Raw genomic sequence first — 22,350 nt, 5'->3', positions numbered from 1 at the left:
AAGATCTGGTAATGACAGGACAAGGGGGAATGGCTTTAAAATAAAAGAAGGGATACTTAGACTGGATGTTAAGAAAACCTTTGCTCAGAGGGTGGTGCGACCTTGTCACAGCCTACCCAGAGGAGCTGTGGGTGCCCATCTCTGGATGTGTTTGAGGCCAAGTTGGATGGAGTTCTGGGCAGCCTGATCTGGTGAGAGGCAACCCTGCCCAAGGCAGGGTATGTGGATCTCAGTTATCTTTAATGTTGCTTCCAACCCAAGCCATCCTACTAACTAACTGATGTTTTATTAAAATAACAAATATAGTTGCAACTCTTAATAGCACCATATACATAAGAAACTAAATTCTGCATTTCAGTTTTAATTTGCGTGCCTTTGATTTTATGGTTAGTTCATACTGTCCGGCTGTGAATTGTACTGACTGTCAGGTATGTAATTAAATGGAACCCACTGGAGTCATTGTAAGAATCTATCCTGACATACATATATGTCAACTGGATCTTTCCACATCACAGATTTAGAATCTGTTGAGTGTAACAGATACAGTTCTGAATGTATGATGGAAACATGTTGAGATCTGTTTAGCGTTTTTATGCTGGAACATGGCCTTCTTCCACTCTCTACATAACAAGAAGAGAGAAATGCTGAGTAGCTCTTCTGCAGTTATATGACCCTGGCATTGTTAGCCATTTTTGTTTGTGTATAGAGGAAAACAATACAGAAACATTAAAAAAAAAAAAACCAAAATCCTTCTTGTTTTATTGCATGTTTCCAGGTGATAATTTCATATACAATGGGGGAATTGCAACAGTGGAGCTTGGAAGACATTGCCTTAGGGGACAAAGAAACACATTCATGAGAAAAAGGACTTTGCTTCTTCTCTTCAGATCTCATTAGCCTATGCAGTTGCTTTGATGGATTCTTTTTAGACTTATTAACCATTAAATCTTTACTTGCAATTGCCAACAGGCATCTCCTCTACCCCAGCTTCTGCTCCTTTTTTTCAGACAATGTTTGCTATTACAGGCTTTCATAATTTAGTTGCCATTGAAGTAGAAGAAGAAAGTTGCCTGTTAGTTTGTGTCTCATTCTGTGTACATGGATACTTGACTGCAATGCTGATAGTTTTTATTATGAGGAAGTCTAAAAATATTTGAAAAAAAAAAACAGAAAAAGTCCAATTTTTTTTACAACATTCACTTTTTTTTTTTTCCAGGCAATAATAAACAGCACTATCACCCCCAACATGACATTTACTAAAACATCCCAGAAGTTTGGCCAATGGGCAGACAGCAGGGCAAATACAGTCTATGGCTTGGGATTTTCATCTGAGCATCATCTTTCAAAAGTAAGTATGAGCAACAAAAACTGTTTGGCAAGCCAAGCACCATAAGAATATTTGATTCCTGCTTGTTGTGCCTTGACTCAGTCTTGTTATTTACAAATAACAAAAAAATACCCTGTATCTACCCTTATAATTTGAAAAGACAAGACAGATCATGATGGCAGTATGCTTTTAACTCTTAGATAACTGTGTATTTTCTCTTAACTGGGAAAAGGGAGAAGATTTAAGCTTTTTAAATAGTAATTTGTTAGGCTTCTCTATTTTAAAGTTGTTGTTCTGTTACAGTTTTTCATAATAGAGTTTAAGAGTCAGCAAGTTAGTGTTACTTCTATATTGAGATGGCCTAGAAAATAAGTTACTGATAGTCTTTTGATGCTTTTTTGTCTTTTAAGTCACATTCATTTTAACTTTTCTTCTATGTGTATCTTGTTACAGATAATGTGACATCTGTAGGCTAAAGGTGAAGCTAGTGAAAAATTTATTTTGTGTAAAAGAAAAGTACTGTTTCTTGTTGCAGTACTGAAGTTGAAATAACTAATAAGGACATTCTGTGACACACGAGATTTTTTTTTTTTATATTCAACTTGAGCAGGAGGGTAGTCAAAGATAATCTGAAGAAAACAGTAAACCCTTTGAATAGTGATAGAGTTGTTGTGAGAAACACTTCTATAATACCTTTTGCTATTAATATGAATCTGGTAAATAATTATGGGAACCTGTACAAACCAGTGTCATCTTTCAACAGATAAAAAGCTCTCAGTTTGAGAACATGTCTATGCATTAAGCAGAATTCCTACATCTCTGAAGTACACAAAAGATCTGGAAACCTAATTGAAACAGAGATTAATGTATGGTTTGTGTTCAAGTAAGGAATCGTATTTGGCTTGTCTCAAAAAAAACCAAAACCAACACAAAACCAACTAACTAGCCAAAACATATCAATCCTTTTGGAAAGAAATTGTTAGTATACAAGTGGTAAGTGCGGGTCTGTTAGAAAATCATTAAAAAGACAACTACTACATCTACTTTATGTGGACAATGTAATATTCTCATAAGTTTTCTTCATTTTACAGTCAGACAGCTTTAATTTATATGAAGCAACACAAATCCACAAAATTCCAAGTGATACCAATGTTATATATATGCATGTAGATAGATTTATGCACATTATTGCTTCAGTGAACTTAGAAACTTCATCATTTAAATTGGTGTGTACATTTTAGAAGCTCTTGCTGACTAATACAGACACAGCTTTTGTTAGCATCTAAAAGGATTTAGTGTAAATGCCAATTTAGTTTATCTCTTTCATGTACTGTTTGTGTTTCTCAATCATAAAACACCTCTTTGGAAGCAAAATGTGATACTGCAGTCATGCATACCCTGTGCTTGCCAGGCTTCCAACGTTGGGTTGTTCTTGCCAAAGAACATGCATATGTATTTTCATCTGTCTTTTCCACCGCTCTTTCCTTGCTCTCCTCGGTGGCCAATTTAATATCATTCTTTAGCTGCTGTCAAACTGGTATTTAAGATTTTTCAGTATACTTCTGGTTTAAAATTTTATGTTGCTATTGTAAAAATAATAAGAAAAGGTACAGTAGATGTTTTGTCAAAAGGACATTTTTGATAGGCAGTTACTCAAATTGCTGTGATTCATGGAGGATACACAAGTCTGTTGAGAAAAATAACGAGTCACAGATCTATTCTGAAGGTTACGGTGACAAATTCTCAGAATGTTTTTAGGAAATTGTCCCCAGATTTATTCAGGAATAGGTTGTTTCTAGATGTTGCCTTGAAATTAATTCGGGAACTTTTTAAAAATGTATTTGATGAATCAGAGTCCCAAAGTGAATGTCCTTGTTATATGTAGCTGGTTTTGAAGAAGTGTCTCGGGGCTCTCTGGAGTATTTAAAGTTTCAGGGAACCCACTACTGCAAAACACTTTGTCCAGTCAGTGACTGATTTGAAAAGGCCAATGAAGCATATAATCAGGTCTTTTAATAAAATATTTATTCTTATATCATTGTCTGCTTAGCTGTGTCACTCTAAACAAGAATGATTATCAAAGCTTACTAAGTATTTGACTTTGCAACCATTTGGTTCATTTACCTTTGTCCTTCATAAACTAATTCCCAGAGTAGAGTGCATCAGTGGTAAACTTTTTTCTGTGTTATCATTGCGACTGTGAGAATATTTGATTAAAAAATAGATACATGGCAGTCAACTCTTTATGTGCAAGCAAGAAGATTAATTAAACATTTGTTTATCTTCATTAGAGCTTTTCTCAATGTGTCAGACCACAAATTCATTTTAAGATTATTCCATAAGGAGTCAGGCAGAAGTCAGCGGCTTTTAAAAGATGGTTTCTGCATTGGAGAGTATTCCCTTCACAGTATTAGGATTTTCTGGCATAGTCCCTCTTGCTTGTGAAGTAGGAAGAGTAGAATATCCCATGGTATTCATCAAAAACTGAAGCAAATTTCCCAACCAGAATGAAGTCTGTACTTCGGATAACATTCATCTGTATGGGAAGAAAAGCTCCTGTCTTATTTAAGTTAGTTGACCTGATTTATTGTGAACAATCTAAGAGTTATGAGGCATGACGTGTCATCGTGGGTATTATCTTTCCACAGTTTTTCATTGTTTCCTTAGATTATGAATCCTCCAGAGTACTCTTCTTTTCATACCATGAGACCTCTGTTTGTTAACTGGGGGTTGTATCAAGAGATTGCTATTACCCACCACCCAAAGATCTCAAGGAATTCTAGTAAATTGATGAGATTTTTCTTCCTAGGTGGCTCTTTTTCAGAATGTTACATGTTTACCAGTCTATTCACTCTTTTTATAATTTCTACCAGTGTGATACAGAAGATTATACTTACCGTCCTGTTTTTTTTCAACTGCATATTCTAAACTTCAGCATCATGTTTTCCATTTACCAGTCCTCTGGTCCTCAAGTCTTCGGACTTAAATAATAGGTTACCAATGAGATTTTGAGGTCTATGTATGATTATCAGTGCTCCTAGAAGAGTACGATCTAGTTCTGGGGATCCATTGCCAATTTTATCATCTGTTCTGAGACCTTTTTTGATGCTGGATTAGTTTTCATGCATGGTATTTTTTTTTATCTTCCTGTATCCAGAAAATGTATGTTTTTAAATAACCTACTAGCTGAAATGTAGGATTCCAGAGAAGAAAAATGATACTTCCTCAAGTGCTAATAGCCTTGACTTCCTAATAGTCCTAATAGCCAGGAGAAATTTAAGGATAATAAGACCTTTTGTGTCTTGAATAGCAAGTGAATTTCTAATTGAAAATAGTTGAGACTGTGTCAAACAAAGGTAGCCTTTTTAGCTTCTGTCTATGTGCAGTACAAAAGAAAACAACAACAACCATCCAACCAAAAAAGAAAAACAAACAACTCCAAAAAATGTATTTGTATGTTGCTGCTGGAGACATTTATAAACTGTTGGGAAAAATCCCAGTGTTTTTTTCAGAATGCAGTGTTTGGCCAATGGTAGTAAAATAATATTTATGTAAAAGCAGAAGCAAGTGAAATCAAGTGCTTAGCTACTTACAATTTGTGTGATGTAAAGCTGAGATCACTAAATTTTTCTCTAGCCAGAAAATTTAAGCAGAGTTCTTTATAAGTTGTTCAACTCTCAGGTTCAAGGCTGCAGGTATTTCTAAATTGCTGTTCTGTGAATATGTGTAGCAGAGACATCAAGCTTTCCAGGACAGTTACAGCAAGAAATGAACTTGACTCAGCATTCCCACTGCTGATTTCTTAGATAGCTATTGGAATTCTAAAAGCTTTTACAAAATTTGGGAAGGAATTAGTATTGCTTAAGTCATGAAAGAGTGAAGCTCTTAGGTCAGTTGTGACCAAATCTGGCTTCAGAATCTGGTTATTCATTGTAAGGAAGAGAATGAAACCTAAATCTGACAGCAGCTATGTAAGACGGTTTATTACTATTACTGGCTATATCTGAACTGGTTTGTTTGGTTGGTTGGTTGAAACATTTTTGCATTGTTAATTTCCTGCTATGTAAACAGTGCATTCTGTCTGAAAATTACTGGAAGCTATGCCCCTGTGTAACTTGATCAAATGAGTATCTAATAGGGAAAACAAAATTTAAAAATTCTACTAAGATAATCTGACATTGTACAATGCAGTATGTTCTGCATGCAATGTAACTAATTCACACCTACTCTCTTCTTTCTCTATTTTCTTTTATAATAACATATGTACATTCAGTTTGCGGAAAAATTCCAGGAATTCAAAGAAGCCGCACGGCTAGCAAAGGAAAAATCACAAGAAAAGATGGAGCTGACAAGTACACCCTCTCAAGTGAGTTTTTCTGCCTCTTTCAAGGCTTGTATTTCAAATTCTGTGCATACTGTTTTAAGAATTTGTACTGTATCTTACAAACACATGCTCTGTTACAAAAAGGAACAGGGTATTTCCCATTTAGCTTGGATCCTTTCAATGGTCAACCGTAGAAGTGTTCAGAAGTCTAAGAACACTGTTAATGTATGTTCTAGAGGAGTCAAAGGGAGTTGTTTCTGGAGCTGGCTAGATCTGGCTGCTGTCCACCATGGGGCAGCTCCAGGACTCGGCTAACAGAGGCCAGAGGTTTGGGGCAAGGGGTAAGGAGAGGCATGGACAGTCCAGCTGACATAAGTGAACAGATATTCAATACCATATTAGGAGTTGATTTCTTTTTTTCTTTTCAGAGGAGAAAAATGAACTGTTTGTTTCTTTCTCATTCCTTTTTTTGAACTTCACCTAGAATATTAGTAAAGATGGTGAGCTGTTATGTAAGAAAATCTGTAGTTAAGACCTTTTATTACTTGTTATATCTCTGAGACTTGAGCTGATACATTTTAAAGGACTTTATGTAAGAATCATTCAAACAAAAATCAAAGTTAAAGCAGCAAACTATTTTTACTTATTTCCAACTTTGTAGTGTTCATTTGTGTTGTGTGAAGGTCAGTGATAGTCTTGTGTGGGTTCCGAGTTTTATTACAGTTAGCCATATTGCAAAAGAAGAATTAGAAAAAGATGTTTCTAAGCATGTGAACTAGGTTAATATAAGCCCAGCAGAAAGATAATATGGTTATATTTGTTATATTTACATTAATCATACCTAAAATTAAGTTCCTTGAAAGTAGATACTTTGAATTTGCTTTCGGGGAGAAAAAAAAAAAAAACAAACAGAAATTGCATGAGGCATTTGTACTCATCCATTCCAGTGTTTTAGTGCAATTGTGGAAAGGTGTTTCCTATTTTTGGAAAATTACACAGCTTTACAACTTCAACAGGGATTCCTTATTGCGTAGGATTAATGCAGCTGTGTTTGCTTTTTTTGTTTGTTTGTTTGTTTTTGAGAGTGCGTTTTTATTCATTGAATGAGTGCATCTCTTTGGTGTTTTTGCACTGATGGCAAAAGGATGGCATGTGGTTTGCAGCATGCTGTAGAAGTAGGTTTACTGCTTCAGAAGAAAGATACATCTGATGTTCTTTGAGGAGAAGTCAGGGAAGCAGCCTCAAGAATATATACAGTGAAATAGCTTCATGTTGTTTTCACTGGTAGGCATTTTGCCCTAGTGCTAAGTTGACTTATGGTATCAAAGGGAAACTGCTTCTGTCTGTACTGTAAGAGGAGAAAAATGAGGCAGTCTTTTTTTTTTTTTTTTTTAGTACTGATCTTCATGACTGTCTCTGAATTTCTGGTAAATTTCATAAGTGCATAGATAATGGAAGCAGATTTTGACATTATTAACTAGTGTATACACTTAGTTTTAAAGACAGTGGAGAATTTCAGCTAGGCCTCTAGTTACTGAACATTAAAGATGAAGTTATTACTGTGCTTCTGTTTTTGCTGTACTAGTTAACAGTCTGGACTCAGGAGTTAAATCTGACAGTGTCAAATGGAGTCACTTACTTGGTTTGGATGTAAGTTTGAATTAGTCAGAGACGAGATTTTTTTATCAAGCAGTTGCCTAGGGTTAAAGCTTTCACTTTTTCTATATAAGCTATTAATATTGTTCATTTCCTGTATACTTGGAGCCCAACATTTTATGCTGTAGGCAGCTTTAGAAACGCTACCTTGAGCAATTCTGTAATGCATGTTGAGAGCTGCAATTTTATTACTGTACACTTAAGAACACCTTCTTATTCAGTCCTTCCTTTTTATTTCTTGGCTTTTAACTGCATTGGTAAGTCAGTGTATTTCAAAAGGTATAGTTAGCGCAAGTGCTGACATATCAGCACAATGGTTGTCACATACTCAATGCTTCCCATTAGTTCCCCAGAGAGAAGGCAGTTGAATCAGGAATTCTGGAGTTCAGAGCAGATGAGCAGTGATGGTTTTGTGGCATACTTCGACACTTATATGATGCTAGGTTTATTCAAAGAAATTTATAACTGAGGGGGAAGATGGATGCTTGGCAGTGGGTAAGGTAGGTGGGACACTGGAGACCGAAGGAGTACTTTCTGTCATTTTGATAGTCTTTCCAAAAGTGGTTGCAGGGCACTTAACTCCAGTGTTGTTTTTCTTAATCATTTTACAACTGTTCTTTTCCCTTTTTCTTTGGATTCCAGCAAAAGGACGTGAGGGACTGGCATGGAGCTGCATCAAAGAGTGCTCAAGTTGGGTGTTAGGAAAAGGTTCTTCACCAGAGTGTGAAAAAGGCACATAACAGACTCCCCAGAGCATGGTCATGGCCCCAGCCTGCTAGAGTTCAAAAGGCATTCAAAAGGACAGTGTTCAAAAGGACTGTGCTCTCAGAGTTTAAATATTGAGCGTTCCTGTCCGGAGCCTAAAGTTGGACTTGGTGATCCTTGTGGGTCCCTTCCAACTTAAGGAAAGAGATTCAGTGGCCAGGCAGGACTTCCCAAGAACGTGTTGGTTTTTTTTCTGGGGAAACTTTGACAGGAAAGGGTGGGAAGTGGTGTATAAACAGTGTGGTTTATAAGAATATTGCAGTTAACTGCAAGGGTGAGTCCTCTGCTGCCACAGACTTTCTGATAGTCCTTCTGCATCAAATTAATGATAGGAAAATACTGTATATCAAAACTGGAAAATATACGCTTAAAGCTTACATTAAATATCTTATAGCAGTGTTTAAAGAATGTCTTTCTCATTGTTTACCAGTTTATTAAATGTATTGGGTAAGGTACACTGTTCACCCCTCTCTGCTGCACAGTTCTAGGAAAAGAAGGACGTATGCTTTTTCTGCATTCAGTGTGTTCCTACATGTTAAATCTTTATTAAAATATGTTTACATCTAGCATAACAAAACCCTGCACAAAGCATTTACTGCTCAGCATTGTCTGATGCAGCTCTGCAAATATTTCTGGCATATATCAATTTTAATTCTGAATGTCCTTTAGGAACTTGATGTGAAAGTACAGAGAAAAATAATAAAGGAGATAACAACAGAAATGTCACATAAATAAAACAGGAATTTATAGCTCATGTACTTTCCACTTAGCCGTGTTGGAAACTTAAGACCCATCTTATCTAAAGTCCACTGAAGTTGGGCTATTTTTCTAAGATGCTGGAGTTTTAGAAGTGTTGGTATTGCTTAGCTAAGTATTTCCCACCTTAGAAAAGTCCTTTGGTGGCTAGGAAGTAGTAGTCCCATGTTAAGATTTTTTTTTTTTCCTACTTGTTTCATTCAAGAACATGTATTCTTCAACTATTTTTTTTCCCCACTGAAACACTTTCTAGAAATTCTACATTCTTACGGTTCTTTAATACTGCTTGTCCTTCCCCCATTTACCAGCAGGCTTTGGTTTAATTTCCCAGCATATCAGGTAATAAATAAAATCACTTTAACCAGAAAAAGAACATAACTTGTCCAGGGAATTACAGTGGAAGACCAACAAATCATGAAAGATGGTGCTTTGTTGTATGTAAGTCACGCTGAGAGCATGGTCTTTTTTACTAGTAGAGAGAAAAGCATTATTTCTGTATCAAAGGACTTGTACTTTCTACTCATCTCTATTAAGACAGATTCATGTAACAGTACAGACTTTATTTATATCTGAGCTGTATGAAAGCATCAGTCTGAGGTGGACTAGAAAGAAGATGTCAATGTTGGTACTTCTGAGACCACTTGTGCAAATAGGTACCCTATCTGTCGTCCTTTTAACCTTACTTTTGTGTTAGGGTTTTGCAAGGATATTATGTTGTTCATATAACACTAAAATACAGCCTCCTCTCCTCTGCCACCTCTTCTTTTTCAGACTCATCTTCAATACAGAGAAATAAAACAATGGATCTTACAGTAGCAAGAGACTTACGGCTTATTTTCTGTTACTGGTTTGCCTGCACATTTAAAGACTAGCACTTTGTTACACAGTTCACTGAACTGCATGAGGCAATAGCCTGAAAACTGTTTTGTTGCTGTTTTTGTTGGGATTTTTTAGCCTTTTTAAAAATTTTTTTTAAATACGTTCCAGTGCAGAACTAAATGTTACAGAACCCTCACTCCACTCTTAAAAGTTATGTCTGAATCTCAGTTCTTCTCTTCTCTTAGCCAGAATCTGCCCTTAGATGTTTCTTGTGACCGCAGCCATTTTAATAACACATCTGAAATTTTGTGCTGTCATTCAAAACAATCCGACTCTTCTCTGAGGCCTTTCATATGCACACTAATTAGGATAGTGATAGTCTGCTAAGTTTTGTATCAGGTCTTTCTATAGTGCAAGGAATAGACCAATTTTGGCAAAATGGTCATGGTTTTGTCACCTGTTGGCTGCTTTGTGGACAAGCAGTTTTCTTACACAACTTGTGGAAAAGTGACTGTGGGATGTATTGGTGCAAGTGTTTCCACTCGTATTATGGCACCTGAGTTGATAGCTGGCAGCCTTGTGAAATTGCAAGGCGGGAACTGGACAGAGAAATACAAGCTAGTGTATGGAATACTAATAACAAAAAACAATGCAACACTTAAAAAAACAAGGTGGAATTGATTTACAGGCAGCGAACCTTTAGGTATTACAAAAACTGTCATGTTTGTCTGCTTGAATTTTTGTCACTCAATTTTCACTCAAATTGGGAGTCTATGACTGTGCCTTACTAAGAAATAGGCAAAGATGGGACTTGCACATTTTTTTTTCTGCTGAAGAGAATTCTTTCATGCTTTTGTACTTAGCATGTTCTAATAGATAATCTGTGGCTTTATCAGCGTAATAATAGTGTTCCAGGAATTTCAACTTGAAGATACAAGCAAACCAGTTTTCATGGGTTATAGTATGTATTTTTTTAGAGCATAAAGTGTAACTGGGGAAAAAGAGGAAGTAACAGAAACTTTTGGGTGCATACTGCCTTTCGTTTAATGTAGGTGGAAACTCTCTATCACATCAGAGGATAATAATAGACAAAAATGCATAATTTATATTACACAATGTATGTGCCTGATTATCTTGCCTATTATACTCTTCTTCCACACTTAATTTCAATTCAGCTTCAGTTCAGCAAAATTGTTCTGTAAAAATCAAGGGTTATTTTTGACTTTTAGGATATTATCATATGAGGTTACTTTTGAGTATAAAGTAACAGATTTCCTCCCGAAAGTCGAGAGCAGTTTACATTCATGAAATAAATGATTTGCATTTATATTACAAATAACACTTTATATTTGTGTGGCAAATTAGGATAAAGTAATTATTTTCTACTTTACAACCCACCAGAATTTAATAAGATTGGAGAAAGTAATACAGTGAAAAATGTGAATTACAGTATTCTTGGATAAGTGACATGAGGGCTTTGTGGAAGGTGATGACAACAACTAGATCTTATTTTTCTCAAAAGATCTTGAGTTATTCCATGAAAGTCTCAAAGGTCCTGGGCCATGTTTCCTGTAGATGTAGATTCAGTACTGCCTTGTAAGCTAGTTGAAGGCTACAAGTAGATGCTAAAAATTAGACCTTAATCTTTTAAGACCATGAGTCACATACTTTGCAATTCTTTCTGAGATTGCTATTCTTCAGCTTTCTAGGCAATGTCAAAGAGCTGGAAAGAGGAGCACTTAACCTTTCAGAGCCTGTGCTTTTGCTTCAGTTTAATATTATTAAGTAGCAGCCTTAGCCATTACCCATGCAGATGGTATGAGTCTGTGTGGTCGTAGGAGATGCTTGGCTTTTAGAACAGTTGTTATTCAGCCATCTTCTGCTGTGCGGTCATGATGTTGATTTAATTCTAAATGAAAGTCTTTTTTCATGAGTTAGATTTTGCCACTTCACGACTAAAAGCTTACTAAGGTATTTCAGGTAGGACAGGCACTTAGCTTATCACTCTTTTATCTTCTGTGACAGCCATTATTTGATGAAGAGTATAATGGGAAAGAAAATACTAAAATTAAATTGTGTACAGGGATTGAAAGTCCTGTAATGTTCTCAGTTCAGAAGTGGGCTATATGGTGTACTTTTTTAAAAAAAGAAATAGTTTCCAGTGTTTAGAGATCAGCAAGTAATATTTGATGATCAAAACACAAAGGCATATTCTGGTATGATAAGGATGAATTGAAACTGCACCAGTGCCTTCTGGCTAAGAGACAGGCATCAAGTTTTTGAGGTATCAAGTTACCTAGGAGCAGTGGAAGCTGCCTGCTTGTATTTGGAATATTGCTCTTCCCAGATGGTACCATGAATAGCAAGAATGAGAACCAGGCTAAACTGACCATAAGTTTTGCAAGGACTCTACTGACCAAGCATTATTTACAAAGGAGTCTTCTACATCAGACTGACTGCAGTAGCAAAGACTCTTCTACTCTTTACTTAGGTTAATGCTGAATATGAAGTTTGGATTTTGAAACAGCAAAATTTGTTTCTTTGTGTTAGAATATAAAGTAAGGGGTAAGAATCCTGGGAGTGAATAGTTGTGGGTTTGTGGCTGAATGTGAATATCAGGCAAGAGTGATAGACATCTATAATAAGAAGGATGCTGAATGCTTGCAAATCATGTCAGTTGTGTTTTGTGCAAGACAGTGTGAATCTGATGGTAATATGCTTCTAAATTAAATCACATGATGAAACATGTCTGTGGGGAACACTGGAAATCTGTGAGCTTCACGTTAATATTGGCTAAAATTTGTATCTTATGTAAGAATTAAAGTTATGCTTATTAGCACATTGTCATCATGAGCAGGCCAGTTTGTAATTCTAATTTATCATTTGTTTGTTTTACATAAGGAATCGGCTGGAGGGGATATTCAGTCTCCTTTAACGCCAGAAAGCATTAACGGGACAGATGACGAGAGAGCTACGCCAGAAGTGACACAGAATTCAGAACCAAGGGCTGAACCAACCCAGAATGCATTGCCATTTACCCATAGGTACAGATTCAATTCCCACATCCTAATAAAATGATATCTGTCTTCTTCCTTGTTAAAGGGACCTTTTCCATGCCATGGCTTCTACCTAGCTCAGTTAAGAATTAAATCATGTGGTTTTTAATAAAATAAAACAAAATACAGGACCTGCTTTCAGATTTGCAATATAATCATTGTTTTCACAACAAAGAAACAAAATTATGTATGGGGAAGTCTCTTGGAATGAGACTAGGAGTGCATTACTTTGTAATTTATTCAGCTGAGCATGAGAATTTGAATGCTCATTAGTACAGGCGTCCCTTTAACAGGAAGCGTGATTTCAGTGACTGAGATCTTAGTAAAGATAACCACTTCACAGAATATTCCAGTTAAATTATTTTTGCAATTTTTATTTAAATAACTGGTAACATTGGATTGGCCTTTCAGTGATAACTTGTTGGAAGAAAAAGACTCTTATACCGCTTCTGGATTATGCAGTTTAAAGCAGCCTTTAGTTTAGCAGCCTTTAGCAGCACAGTTATAATAGTTGAAAACATTTTTTCAACTTTTTTTTCAGAACACAGGAGATGTGTAGTTTTGCTCCAGACTGAATTATAATTCATTGCACTTGGAAGCAACCTGATCTAGTAGAAGGTATCCCTGCCTGTGGCAGGGGAGTTGCAACTAGGGAGCCTTTAAGGTTTCGTGCAGCTCAAACCATTCCATGTTTCTATGAATGCTGTATTCCATTGTGTTCTGTTAAAAAAACAAAGAGTTTTTATCTAAATGAGCTAAGATGGATGTATCTTATTTGTTAAAAATTACTGAAAGTAGAACTCAATAAAACACATTATGTACTGAGACCATGGAGAGTAACATAAATATTTAATGAACTTAGAGGAAAGCTAGAAATACTGCATTACTTTTTTTTTAGCAAGTGGTCTCAATACAGCTTTATGCCCTTCATCAAAATTTGGGGAACAACAGAACTTTAGATATTATTCAAAGAATTTGGAATGAGCAGAGATGAAATTATTCAAAACTTCCCATTTTTGTGAGAGAATAATAGAAGTAATCTTTTACATTTTTCAAATGAGAAAAAAATTATACTTTTGCACTAATTTTTTAGCAGAATTATTGTGTTTATTTTTATACTTCAGCTAGTACCAGAGCATTTATTACATGTTTTAGAAGAAACGGTGCCTTGTAAGAGCACTGTTTGCATCTTGATGGAATTTTATGAATGTTGCATGTCTATTAGTGTTCTGTAAAGAGTACTTTTTACTTTTATGTTGGCATTCTCACTATTTTGGGGAAAAGTAGTTGTGGTAAGGTCCACAGACTGTAAGTGTTTTTTTGTTTGTATTTAATGATAGCTGCAAGATCTTCTCTCTATTTATGTAAGTGTAAATATGACTTCTGGAATGTCTCAGTATAGTACCAGATATTGCTTTGCATGGAGCATGACTGAAGATGTTTTCAAAGCTACCTGGTTGTAATTGTGGATGGGGTAGAACAGAGGTAACAAAACTACCAGGTTTTTTCTTTCATCTGCATGTATGCAATGTGAGTGCCTGGTTTTAGTTTCTTGTGTGGTGATAAACCAGTAGCAAGAATTGGCATTGCAGTGATATCTCTGTCTTTAGAGATATGTCTATATTTAGATATCTCTAAATACAGAATGATGACATTTCTTATGATAATTCTCAAAAGACATCAGTTTTGTCTTGCTGATGGCAGCTGCAAGCTTGTAATGAAGCAAAAGAAGAGAAAAAAAAACAGCCGAAGACATTTATATACTATTATTTAACAAAGAAGAAAATGCTTGCTAACACTTTCTGACCATTTTTTCGTATAGAAGGAAAAGAAGCCTTTTTGTATGTATGTGAGAGTCAAGGAACACTGTCTCAATCCAAGGGAAGCTACCATTTAAATTCCTTGTATTTCGAAAGATACCAGTTACATGATTATGTTTCACAAGTCATTGTCAGAACTTGGGTTGGAAATTAGCTTCTTTACTTTGATTTAGCTATGTTCTGCTTCGGTGTGACAGGACCTGCTCACCAGGGGAGGGTCCAAAAGTGATGGTGTAGGCTGGTGCACAAGGCAGGCTTAGGTCAAGCCACAGGCAGAGGCTGGAGCTTCGTGCAGCAAGGTGCCACAGCACCGCACAAGGTGGAGGTCCAGGTGGGAGCTGCATTGCTGCTGAGAACTGGGCAAACTCAGCTGTGTGCAGCGTCATTGCAGCAGAGGGTAGGGGTAGGAGGTTGAAGTTGTTGTTAGAACAGTCATTGGGGGAGGGAACTGTTATGTTTTTGTGTGAACTGGAAGGGTCTGATAGATGTTAACAAGGTCAGGATCGGAAGCGTGGAGTTCATGCTGTAAGCTACATCTCGCTTGTCATTTTTAATCTGCACACCTGAAAAATGTTCTATTTCATTTTGTTCTAACTCATCTCTCTGGACAGATAACGTCGTCTTCCGCACTTTGTATGTCCTGGTGTGATTAGTTGGGCTTGTATTATTTCTGCAGCGTAAATGTAGACTACTTTAGTATTTATAGTTATTTTCTGTCCATTTATACCCCAAAAACTGAATAAAAGCATTACTTAATTCACTAGTGTTTTGTTATTAGAAATTTAATTTCTTATTATTTCAGTAAATAATTGTAAGTATTGAGATGAACTTAATCTAACAAGTCCCATTCATGTCCCACAAGTGTAACAGAACAAAAGTCTGTCTAGTTACTTCAATTTATCCTTAACTGGAAAGTCCTAAAGCTGTCCACAAGCAGTGTGATTCTAGTCAACTGCTTGAGAGAGAACACTATTAAACTGTTATGAGCCTTGCACAGGAAGATAAATCCCTGCAGTTAAATCTCTTGCCTTTTTTAAAACTAAGATAGTTAATGTTGAATTATGAAGTATTATTACCTGGGAACTTTATATTTGTCATGAATAGCCTGAACATTGCGATCATTATTAAATATTGCCAGAAGAAATGAAAATAAAAAGTAGCCTAAGCTGGCATTTTAATTTTAATAATTTTGGCCGAGACATTGATGAGTACTTTGCTGAATGATGGCTAGTCCAGGGATACTTTTTTTTTTATTTTTTTTTTTTTTTTGCTATAAAAGCTAGTTAATAAAATCTAATATTTAAAATAAGACTAAAGGAAGGACAAATTTTCTTTCTTTATTAAGTCTTGGTCTACTCAGATGTCTTTCTTAGTTTTTTCCTGTCTTTTTACCTTTGGCATTTTCTTTAAATTGTGGGAGGTTTGTTTTTTGGTTTTTTTGTTTGTTTGTTTGTTTTTTGTTTTTTTTTGGTTTTTTTTTTTTTGTTTGGTTTGGTTTGGTTGGTTGGTTGGTTTGGTTTTTTTTCAATTATGTTTTGTTTTCTATTTTTTTAAACTAAAAAATAGTTTGATCATAAAATGGAGTTCAGGGAGAAAGTAGATGCTAGTAAGTTTTTAACCACTTCTGATGTGACTGTACCTGACTCTTAAATGCAAGTTTAATTATACTGATGCACAGTATGTAGAATGCCTAGATGTCTGAATGAGCCCAAAGGAATACTTTTCTAAGCTTATTCAGCCTTAGAATATAATTCAAGTACAAAAACTGAATAGTATGCCAGGCAAAATCTGCAAATGCTGCTTGGGATGTTTTGGTAACTGTTTGATGAATTTGCTTTTTTTCCCCCTTGAAAAAAATACATTTCTTCATAACAAGTTTTATTCAGTTTCTTGGCACAGTAGAAATCTGTGGGATAAAACACACTTTCAGAAACAAAGCTTACTATGAGAGGATTCTTCTGGGACAAATCTTGAAAGCCTTCAATTTTGTGTCAACCATGACTTGAACCTATTACATCATTTTTTCATGTCATATATGAAGATGTTCCATCTAAACTTAATGAAAGTTGGAATTTCTATAACTTATTATTTCAAACTGACAATACATATGTGTGTGTTTGTTGCTTGTTAGTTAAAATTCCTATTTGGTTGGACGGGGTCCTGGACAACCTGATCTGAATGTGTATGTTTGGTGGCCCTGCTAGGCAGGGGGGTTGGAACTACATGATCCTTGGGGTCCCTTCCAACCCGGGTGATTCTGTGATTCTGTGTGATTCTGTGATTCTGTGATTTAATATGAAAGTTTGACTCACTGCCTTAGTGAAAACAGACTCATTTCAAATGATGTTGGTATCTTAGATATTTTCTGTCTAGATAGATTAACTTTTAATAATGCTGCATGTAAATCCAATTCTGTAACAAAAAAAAAAACAACAACAACAACAAAAAAGCCAAACCTAAGATCTTGCTGCTAGGTCGTGTTCTTTCACTGAGTTATCATTAAAAATTGTACACAAATTTTTTAGTAGATTTTTCACTGTGTGTTACAAACGTGCTTCTATAAGCTTAAGCATTTTAGTTATATTACAGTAAAAATACTTTATGGATTGTGTTTAATTGTTAAGTTGGCTTTGAAGAAAAGTTTTGAGATAACAGGTTTTTTGTGCTGTCTTGTAACTTGAATTTATAGTCAAATCCCATTATTAGGATGCTCTTTATGGTGATACATACCATTTTCTTACCAAGTCGTGCAGGTGGTGCACACAACATATTTTTCATTCTGGATTTTAAATGCTATGTAGCCTGATCTTAGGATACTTTTATGCTGTGCAGAACATCAGGAAGACTGTAATAGAAGCTCCTTCTCAAAGCAGGTCAGCTATGAGATCAGACCAGGCTGCTCTGGGCTTTATCTAGTTGAATTTTGAAAACCTCCAAGAATGGAGACTGCTGAAGCTAGATGTCTTTTTAAAAAGGTATCTCTATGACATAAAAGAGAGTACCTGTATTTGAAATGCATGGTGCTATAAAGAACTGTGGCATCTTAGGGCACTAGAGAGACTCCAGTAAATTCAACTACTCTTTTGATAAAAGATTATTATTTCTTGGTACACATTTAGAGAACCAGCTCAAAGACAATCAGTTCCCACTGTCATTGTAAGCAAAGATTATTAGAGCACCTAAGAAGTAGGTCTTGACTTCACCTCAAGCAACATTTGTTTGACATTATGAAGATCCTAGCTGTGCTGTTCTCCTACCTATTCTGCTTCTCTGCCAGCAAGACCCTGGTGGTCTGATGAAGAAGCACAAGGAAAAATGAGTCTTCCTTTCCTCCCTGACCCAACTCTAACAACTTCCCACTCTTTTGCTTAATCAGTGATGTAGCTGAATCAGGCTATGCTTCACAATAAAGTTCTTGCTAGGAAACCAGTGATTTGAAGTGAAGATCTTGTGTTTATGCACACCTTTTCTTGTTTCTGGTTCTACTAATGGTGACAATTTCTGAAAATTCTATGGGGAATCTGGAATACGTAGTAAACTACTACATGTTTTTATACCAGCACTGTGTCAAATACTGCTTAGTACAGCTTGTACTGTCACATTTTAATAAGATGTCTGCAGGTATGGAAGGAGAGATAAAGAGGAATTCTGTCTGCTGTTAGAGGAATGACCATGCTGTATGTGTTGCTGAGCTCTTTCAAGTAAAGCAACTCTGCAACTGATAGGGCTGATTTTTATGGGTGAAGGAATGGATGAGAGCCAAAACTAAAAATAGCCCAGTACTTAAGAAATTTTACTGTCTCTTTTGAGCAGCTAAGCAAGTGCTAGTCTGGAGCACGTGGTCTATCCACTTCCTGCCATTTATTTAATGAGAGCTCCAAGGGGTAATTCAGAAGATGAGAGCTGGGTGTCTGAAAAAAAATGTTGTAAATACCATCCTCAGGGACAAGCAAGCATTTTTCTAATGTAACTGTCAATTACATTCTTCGAAGAAAAATACAATTCTTGTGCAATTTAAATTAAAAAAAAAAAAAAGGCATAGAACTTGGAACATGTAATTTTTCCTCTTTCAATCACATACATAACAATTAAAAAACAAAACCCTAGTAGAAAGGGAAAGGAGTTAGATTGCTGAAAGAATGAACTTTCACTTTTAAAAAAAATACATCCGTTGTGTTCAACCAATCCCAAACATGGATGACATGAAAAGATTGATACTTCAGCAACTATAAACTTTAGCTCTAGAAATACCTGATATTTAACACAAAATCAGACTCACTGGGGTGGTTTTCTGTGACAGACTGGAGAGCTGAATTTTATTTTTTTACTTATTTTTATTTATTTTTGTTTTTGTCCTTTACCTCACTGTCATTTCTATATAGAAAATATATATTTTTCTGAAACTTGTAACTCCTTTTATGAGTCTTAATGCACAGTTACTTTTTTTCTGTTATCTTTAGGCACTGGTGATGAGCTATTCTCTTTATTCTATGTGTTACCAGTAATTTAGTTGCCCAGTGAACTTATTTTGTATGTTCTGATACTGGGTGTGTGTCTGAGACATCAAAATTTTGTGTAGGATTATTTTCATGTATAGTATGTAGAATATCTGCTTTTATTTGAGTTTTAAGCTGAAGAATGAAGTAATCTTTTTAAGGATTCCAGCTGCAGATATAGGTGATCTTATGCAGGTAGTTCATATCGCATATTTTCTTCACTCATACTTCCTTCATTCAGAGTTGTCTGAGTCCTCATAGGAAACCTTTCTACCACTAACAGGGATAAACTGCAAACTTAGCTTTCCCAGGACACCATGAAGAAGGTTTAATACACTGGAGCTCTGTCTTGATAATTACTGCTGAAGTTAGATCATCATTTACAACTTTAGCAGATACCTCTTCCACTAGTGTCTTTTAAATCTTTCTTTTCAACACTCAACTGTCATTAGCATCAAACAGCGTGGACACAAAAAAAAAATGCTCCAGCATTCTCCAGAAAAAAATCACAGTGAAAAAATTTTATGAGGAAGTGGCTGCTTTGTAAAGTGCTATTCTTTAAAAATCCTCTTTGAAAAACTTAATACATTGAAACTACAAATCTCATATCTTGCTTGAATTGGAAGCCTCAGTGCATACTTGAAAATATTTTTCAGACACACGTTTAAAAAATATCTTCTCAGGAAAAGAAATCCATGAATGCTCAAGGTTACCAGTAAAGAAAAGCACATTGCTATTTATCCCCCAAGTCTCAAGTGAATTTTCTAACAGTCGTGAATTTTGAAATGAGAAGCCTTTGGTGAAAAGCAAGGACAGAGGGGGTGTTATTCAGGACAACTCTTAATATACTTTTCAGTGTCAGATCACTCAAACTTCATTGTTTTATCCTGATTGGTTGAGGAAATTGATGAGTGAAAGTATTTCATGATTAAAATACCCTGAACTGTTCATGCTTCCCTCCCTTCAGTTTGGGATTAATTCTTGGTGAGGAGCTGGAGGGCTTTCTTTAGAAACTGAAATTTTGCCTTTTTGACAAGACTTTCTTATGTTTTGCAGGTAAGAGTACACCCAGTTTGCTCTCTTCTGTACATACACATGCTGTGCTTCTCCAAAAGAGGACCTCTTAAAAATTATGGCCAAATGGCTATTAAGAAGTGTAGCATATAAGAAGACTAAAAGTTCGTAGTAGCTGATAGGTAGCTGCTTCATTTCAAGCACAAAACTTAATCCACTCATTTTTAACAGCACGGAACAAACATATAACCAGCTGTTCTGGTAACCAAGTGCTAAATAAACTTTTCCAGATTTGTTCATTTACTGTTTTGTATTCCTGAAATGTTGTAATCTTGTTCTGTGAAACTGGAGAATAGTTTAGACCTTGGTTTCAGGTTATGTATTACCATCCACATAGAAATAATTCAAATGGCTACACAGTTCTAGAGAAAGGAAATTAAAAAAGAGCTGAAGATTTGTGTTACCATAGAATCATAGAATTCTTGGAAGGAACCTCTGAAGGCCATCTAGTCCAACTCTCTTGTAGTGAACAGGGACATCCACAGCAAGATCAGGTTGCCCAGGGCCTTATCCAGCCTGACCTTGAATATCTCCAAGGACAGAACATCAACAACATCATTAGGCAAACTGTTCCAGTGCCTTACCACCCTCACTGTAAAAGATTTTTTCCTTATATCCACGCTTCTACCTCCTGTATCCTGCCTAAATCTACCTTCTTTCAGCTTGAAGCTATTTCCCCTTGTTCTGTCACCACAGACCCTGCTAAAAAGTCTGTCCTTTCCTGTAGCTCCTCTTTAGGTTCTGAAAAGCTGCTCTCAGGTCACCTCACTGCCTTCTCTTTTCAAGGCTGAACAGCCCCAGGTCTCTCAGCCTGTCCTCATAGGAGAGGTGTTCCATTCCATGGGTGATTTTTGTGGCCATTCTCTGGACATGCTCCAACAAGTCCATGTCTCTCCTGTTCTGGAGACTCCACATCTGCTCACAATACTCCAGGTGAGGCCTCGCAAAAGTAGAGGGGCAGGATCATCTCCCTCACCCTTCTTGCCACACTTCTGATGCATGGGATCTGGTTGGCTTTTTGGGCTGTGAGGGCACATTGCTGGTTCATGTCCAGCTTCCCATCCACCAGTTCCCCCAGGTCTTTTTCAGCAGGGCTCCTCTCAATCCTTTCATCCCCCAGTTTGTTCCAGTAATGGGAGTTGCTTCAAACCAGGTGCAAGATCTTGCATTTGGGTTTGTTGAACCTCGTGAGGTTCACCTGGGCCCTCTGGCCAAGCCAGTCTAGGCCTATCTGGATGACATCCTGTCCCTCTGGTGTGTTGACTACGTCTGTCTCAGTGTCATCAGCAAACTTACTGAAGTTGCACTTGACCCCACTGTCAGTGTCATTGATGAAGATATTAAAGATTATCAGACCCAATACCCACCCCTGGGGGACACCAGTTGTCACTGTGGATCATGAGTGACTTGTAGTTCTCATATGAGAAACTGCACGTATATATAGGTAGATACTGAGTTCTAACATTTTCGTATGCTGAGTGGTTATGGTTTCACTGCTATCTGGATTGCCTGATGATAGCATAAAGCAGTCATGATAGTATGAATGACTGTATTACTATTCTTGAGGCAGAATAAAACTTTTTTCCTCAAATTTCCAAGAAGGATATAAATACATATACCTTCAACCTTTCACAGCTCTCGTTTGAGACAAAAAGATCCATTTGCTTTATCCTAGTTTTTTCTGTGTCACTCCTTTCTTAACCACCTCCCCTCCTTGGAGAAGAATACTGAAGGCAGAAATCACTCCACTGAGAACCATGTTTTGCAGTGACTTATACTAAAAAGTCTATCAATTACTATATTCTTGTTGGCATTTATAAGAATATAATTAGATATTGCTCAGGGGAATTTACATTACATTTGACCTGTGTTACAAGGTGCTCATCATCTTAAGTCATAAAGTATTTCCACTTTCAGTGATGGTGAATTATTAATTGCGGAATGAAACAAGCTCCAGAAAGGACTCTTTTGCCATTTGAGAAGTGCTAAAGTTGTGTTAATGAAGCCCATATGGACTTACAAATTAGCTCATTTTTAATCAGTTAGATAAATTACTGCTGGGGGATTGACCATGGAAGCCTGAGCCCTAGATAGCTGTCAACAGATATTTTATTTTAGTTATGGATTCTTTTCCATTTGAAGGCATGAGAAATGCTCTGCCAAATTCTGCTTGCATTAAGAGGAAACGGAGAAGGAGAGTGTTTTTTTGAGGTGGTTGCAGTCCCTGTTCCTTTGGTACAGTTAAATCTCGTGAGTA

General features: G+C 36.3%; 1 protein-coding gene across 1 annotated transcript in view; it reads left to right on the top strand.

Annotated features, from left to right (window-relative positions):
• HOMER1 (homer scaffold protein 1) overlaps positions 1-22,350 on the top strand; it is an 87,899-nt gene that overhangs the window by 29,606 nt on the left and 35,943 nt on the right. Inside the window, exons 3-5 of the mRNA XM_042875417.1 lie at positions 1,217-1,348; positions 5,601-5,693; positions 12,549-12,691. Coding sequence (XP_042731351.1) covers positions 1,217-1,348; positions 5,601-5,693; positions 12,549-12,691 — 368 coding nt within the window. The remainder of the gene's footprint in view (positions 1-1,216; positions 1,349-5,600; positions 5,694-12,548; positions 12,692-22,350) is intronic.

Source organism: Lagopus leucura, unplaced genomic scaffold, assembly GCF_019238085.1.
Source record: "Lagopus leucura isolate 7727_CA_CO unplaced genomic scaffold, USGS_WTPT01 Super-Scaffold_100014, whole genome shotgun sequence".
NCBI lineage: Eukaryota > Metazoa > Chordata > Aves > Galliformes > Phasianidae > Lagopus > Lagopus leucura.
This window is presented reverse-complemented; position numbering and strand designations above follow the sequence as displayed.